General features: G+C 59.0%; 1 protein-coding gene across 2 annotated transcripts; it reads left to right on the top strand.

Moving 5' to 3' along the window:
- The first annotated feature begins 73 nt into the window (after positions 1-73).
- On the top strand, positions 74-4,665 carry Lmf2 (lipase maturation factor 2). 2 transcript variants are annotated; one of them, XM_076556599.1, is made up of 15 exons: positions 74-166; positions 337-391; positions 906-1,159; positions 1,266-1,294; positions 1,422-1,636; positions 1,712-1,890; positions 2,120-2,261; positions 2,397-2,531; positions 2,666-2,771; positions 2,855-2,951; positions 3,024-3,206; positions 3,284-3,452; positions 3,532-3,643; positions 3,717-3,813; positions 3,908-4,665. In XM_076556599.1, the coding sequence occupies exons 3-15, from the start codon at positions 1,103-1,105 to the stop codon at positions 4,208-4,210; spliced, it is 1,824 nt and encodes a 607-aa protein (XP_076412714.1). In that variant the 5' UTR covers positions 74-166; positions 337-391; positions 906-1,102; the 3' UTR covers positions 4,211-4,665. The 2 variants fall into 2 exon arrangements, with proteins under 2 accessions (XP_076412714.1, XP_006976218.1); XM_006976156.4 differs by lacking the exon at positions 74-166 and having other exon boundaries at positions 235-391.
- Positions 4,666-5,088: the final 423 nt, after the last annotated feature.

Here is a 5,088-nt window from a genome sequence, read left to right as displayed (position 1 = left end):
GACGTAACGCGGGCCCCAGTTTCAAAGTGGAAGAAGGAAGGCGCACGAGGGAAAGGGGCGGGGCGGGCGGGGCGGGCGGGGCGGGGCCTACGGCGAGGGGCGTGGTTACGCGTCCGGGGCGGGCCCTGGAGGACCCGCCGAGACTAAGTTTCTGGGCCAGTTAGCGGTGAGTTCCTGGGCACTGGGTGGAGCGCCGTGGCCAAACCCGACGGATTCCAACTGGGGCGTGGGCCAGAGGCGGGGCTGGGAGGGGGGGGGGCACCGGAGGGCACTGCTTTGGCGGACCGCGTAGCGGACATGGCGAGTTCCCGCGTCCCTCAGCAGCTTTTCCTACAGGGTGTGGCCGCTGTCTACACGTTTGCCTTTGCGTCCCTCTACACCCAGATCCCAGGTGAGGGCGCCGGCAGTGGGACACTCACACGTGGTATCATCCCTCCCTTCACCCGGAGTACGAGCTCTCCGAGGCGGGTGTGAGGTCCAGGCCAAGGGGGGCAGTAGTTTGTGTACTGCAGGCCGCAAGAGTGTGGAGGGAGAAAAGATGTGCAAGGGTCGGTTTCCCGTTACTATTCGGATTCTCTACATCCAGATTAGGGCAGAACCCCAAGGGAGTAGGAGATAGATTTCTTCTACCTGGACTCCAGCGGAAGGTGCTGACCCAGAGTTAGGTCTTCTGAACCTGGGGTTGGGGGTCAACAATTTCTAACCTGAAAGAGAGCGTCTGGTAGAGCAAGCCCTACCTGGGGTGGGAACATCTGCAGGCACAACCCGGGGTGCGCGGGATGCGGGGGAGCATTTAGAGGTCCTGACAATATGGCATCTGCATGCCTGGAGCTGGTGGTGGGGCATCTTCAGGGCTTGATTCGGATGGACTTAGTCTGAGAAGACACTGACGTGCCCTCCCACAGGCCTCTATGGCCCCGAGGGCATCCTTCCTGCTCGGAGAACACTGCGGCCCCAAGGCAAGGGTCGGTGGCAGCAGCTGTGGGAAACACCAACGCTGCTATGGGAGGCACCAAGACTCGGTCTGGATACTGCCCAGGGTCTGGATCTACTGACCCTGCTGGGCACCGTGCTAGGGCTGGGTGCCCTGCTCCTGAACTCAATGCGACATCCCTTCATCTACCTGCTGCTCTGGGCTGCCTACCTGTCTGTCTGCCAGGCAAGTGAGACTCTTAACAACTTCAGCCTCTGTCTGATCCACCCACTCTGCCTCACCTAATGAAGCAGACACACTATGGCTCTTTTAACAGCTCCTCTCCCTACAGGTGGGCCAAGTGTTCCTTTATTTCCAGTGGTGAGTGACTCCTGGGCCAGCGCTGCCTGAGGCTGGGCAAGGGATGTTTGCCTCTCCCGGGGAGGACCCTGCGAGGGAAGCAGTCTTAACGGAGAAGAACCCTTTATGATATTTCTTCTCCCTATAGGGATTCCCTGCTGCTGGAGACGGGCGTCCTGGCTATACTAGTAGCCCCACTGAGGAAGCCTTCCAACCACAAGGCCCCCCAGGGTGGATCAGCAGGGGCCTCGCCCCTCGAAAACCTCCCGTTCTGGCTCGTGCGCTGGCTGCTGTTTCGGCTCATGTTTGCCTCTGGTGTGGTCAAGCTGACCAGCCGCTGCCCTGCGTGGTGGGGACTCACTGGTGAGGGCCTGGGCCTGAAGCTGGGGTGGTCCGGAGGCTCTCCTCAACCCTGACCTCCCCACCCATTACCTGCAGCTCTCACCTACCACTATGAGACACAGTGCCTGCCCACCCCGGCTGCCTGGTTTGCCCACCACCTGCCAGTCTGGCTGCACAAGCTCAGTGTGGTGGCCACCTTCCTCATCGAGATTGCTGTGCCCCCTCTGTTCTTTGCCCCCATTCGCCGCCTGCGATTGACTGCCTTCTATGCTCAGGTGGGTAGAAGAAAGTGTGGCCTTCCACTGGCCAGTGAGTCCTGTAGCAGAATGAGCAGCCCCGGGAGTGGCCAGGTGATGTGGGTGCTGTTGAGAAAGCATGGCAGGCAGAGGGATGCGCTACTCGGATCAAGGCTGCGTGTAGCCTTTATGAAAATGTCAGTCTCTAGGTCAGAAGGGTCCAGGAAGAACAGCCTGCCGTAGATCTGATCGCAGACCTTCCCTGCAGGTATTATTACAAGTCCTGATTATCATTACTGGCAACTACAATTTCTTCAACCTGCTAACCCTGGTGCTTACCACGTCCCTCCTGGATGACCGTCACCTGTCTGCTGAGCCTGGCCTCAGATGCCCCAAGAAGATGCCCACCTGTGAGTGTCATCCTGTCATGACCATCAGACTGATATCATCTGCCTGGTACTCCCCAAGAACCCCTGTTCCACCTCCACCCCAGCCCCTTCCTTGGTTGTAGCTCCTCAGCCAACCTGCGACTGTCCTGCCCATAGCCTGGCCCAGGACCCTGCTGACCATGCTGTCCCTACTGCTGGAACTGACCGTCTATGGGCTGCTGGCCTATGGCACCGTGCACTACTTTGGCCTGGAGGTTGACTGGCAGCAGCATATCGTCCTCTCTAAAACCAGTAAGTTGGGGGGTTGAGGATTTAGCTCAGTGGTAGAGCGTTTGCCTAGCAAGCACAAGGCCTTGGGTAAGTGCCAACTTGGGGATCTCAGGACAAGGGCTGGGTCAGCCCCTGATCACAGTCTCCTTTGGCAGCCTTCACCTTCCACCAGTTCTTCCAGTGGCTGAAGATGGTAACTCTGCCCACTGTGTGGCTCGGGGCAGCCTCCCTGGCCTGGGAGCTGCTCGTTGCCCTCTGGAGGTATGTGTGTACCTGAAGGCGGGGGGAAGAGGCTGCTCTCAGCTCAGGCCTGGCCTGACCGTACCTGGGCCCCCCGTCCCCAGGTGGACCCGGGTGCAAGGATGGCTACGGAAGTTCTTTGCCAGTATCCAGCTCTCCATCCTGGGCACTGCCACGGTGGTCGTGTTCTTGATCAGCCTGGTAGGTAGCCCTGTGGAGAACGGGGTTGGGGGAAGATGGGGCGGCACTGAGCTATTACCCTCTTGCTTGCAGGTACCTTACTCCTATATGGAGCTGGGGACCCACGGGCGTCTCTGGACTGGGGCTCATCGCCTGTACAGCTCCGTGGAGCACCTGCAGCTGGCCAGCTCATACGGCCTCTTCCGTCGGATGACTGGTCTGGGTGGACGGCCCGAAGTGGTGCTGGAGGGCAGCTATGATGGACAGCATTGGACAGTGAGCCCTCCCGAAGGATGTCAGGGTCAAGGGAACCAAGTCCAGCCATCCCAGCTAACCATATGTCCATCTTCCAGGAGATAGAATTCATGTACAAACCTGGGAATGTGAGCCGACCGCCCCCGTTCCTGATACCCCACCAGCCGCGCCTTGATTGGCAGATGTGGTTTGCAGCCCTGGGCCCACATACACAGAGCCCCTGGTTCACCAGCCTGGTGCTGCGTCTCCTGCAGGGCAAGGAGCCAGGTGAGGGATAGGCCGGGAGAGGGGCTGGGAAGGGAAGGACAAGTTCAGAGCCATGTCAACCTCCCCTCCCCTGCCACAGTGATCCGCCTGGTCCAGAACCGTGTTGCCCAGTACCCCTTTCATGAGCAGCCACCCACCTACCTGCGGGCCCAACACTATAAGTACTGGTTCTCAAAGCCTGGGGAGCAGAGGTAAGGCTGGGATGATGGGTGGGTGCCAAGGCCTGGGCTATAGCCACATGCTGACTGTCCAGTTCTGTTACAGCCAGTGGTGGCACCGTCAGTGGGTAGAGGAATTCTTCCCAGCTGTATCCCTGGGGGACCCAAAGCTGGAAACACTGCTCCGACAGTTTGGACTTCAGGTGTGAAGGAGTCGGCTGGACTGTGGGAGGTAGCAGGGTGCGTGGCTGTTGCCGGAGCAAATCTAATGGGCTTGTCTTGGCTTTGTCTCCATAGGATAAGAGTCCGCTCCGGACCCGAAGTCCCGGCAATGCTCTAGCTCAGACACTGAACTGGATTCGGACGCAGCTGTCTCCTCTGGAGCCTCCCATCCTGCTCTGGGGGCTCTTGGGGGCGGTGGTGACTGTCCGAGTTGTCCAGACCCTACTTGCCCCCTCCCCGCTCCAGTCCTCAAAACCGTCTAGAGAGGAAAAACGGAAGCAGGCTCCCAGAAAGGATCCCAGAGCTGCCGCTGAGCGGGCTGCCCCAGCCCCCAACAGCAACAGCAGTGACTCCGGGGTCTCCCGGAGGAAAAAATAGCTGCTTCGTGGGCTGTCTGTCAGCCAGCCACATGTCCTGATGGAGTCAGATCCCCAGAATTCCAGCCCACATCATGGCACACAGCCCCGTCACTGTGCCTTAGGCAGTCCTGCCAGGGCAGATGCAGGTGGCTTGGAATACCACCCCGGGGACTGTTGGTGAAACCTTGAGCCCCTACTAGTCCCTCTGCACCAGCCACATCCTCCTCTAAGTCACTCTCCACTGTATTGGCAACCAGACCAGAAGTGGGCATGTGGCCTCGCTCAGGACTTCCCTGGGACATTGTAATCAGTGTACCCATGGATGTAGAGGCCTGGGGCTGGAGCCCCTATCCAGCCCCACTGTGGAGGGGATGAGCTGGATTTGCTGAGACTGGGAGCAAAGGGGAGCGGAACCATGTGATGGTGCCTACCTACCCCTCAGACTGTACCAATAAAGACACCGTTTATACATCCCCCTTTGCTGGTGGTTCCTTCCTTCTAGAGAGACCTGAGGACAGTCGGCACAGCCTGGACTGGTTACTGACCCAGCTAAATGGGCTCCCTCCTTGTCACTCAGTCTTCTCCATAAAATAAACAAAAAGGCCTGGTTACAAGAAGCCTCGCTGTGGCCCCGCCCGGCAGACCTGTACAGCGAGGGCTGTGAGACCAATGGAGGAAGATGAAACTAGAACCACCCAAGGACCGGGGAACCTTCCAGAACACATCCCTCTCTCCACCTCCTGCTTTACTTCCTGGTCTTCAGAAAGGTCAGAGTGTGAAAAGGATAAAAGAGGGGACGAGTACTAGGTGGTTATGTTAGCAGAGGTGCCAGACCCTGGATGGAATAAAGAAGGAGCATGTGGTCGCCCGTCGCCCTGTCCTGGGGAGGGGACAGCA

This window comes from Peromyscus maniculatus, chromosome 20, assembly GCF_049852395.1.
Source record: "Peromyscus maniculatus bairdii isolate BWxNUB_F1_BW_parent chromosome 20, HU_Pman_BW_mat_3.1, whole genome shotgun sequence".
NCBI lineage: Eukaryota > Metazoa > Chordata > Mammalia > Rodentia > Cricetidae > Peromyscus > Peromyscus maniculatus.
Note: the sequence above shows the minus strand (reverse complement) of the source record. Positions and strands in the feature narration are given on the sequence as shown.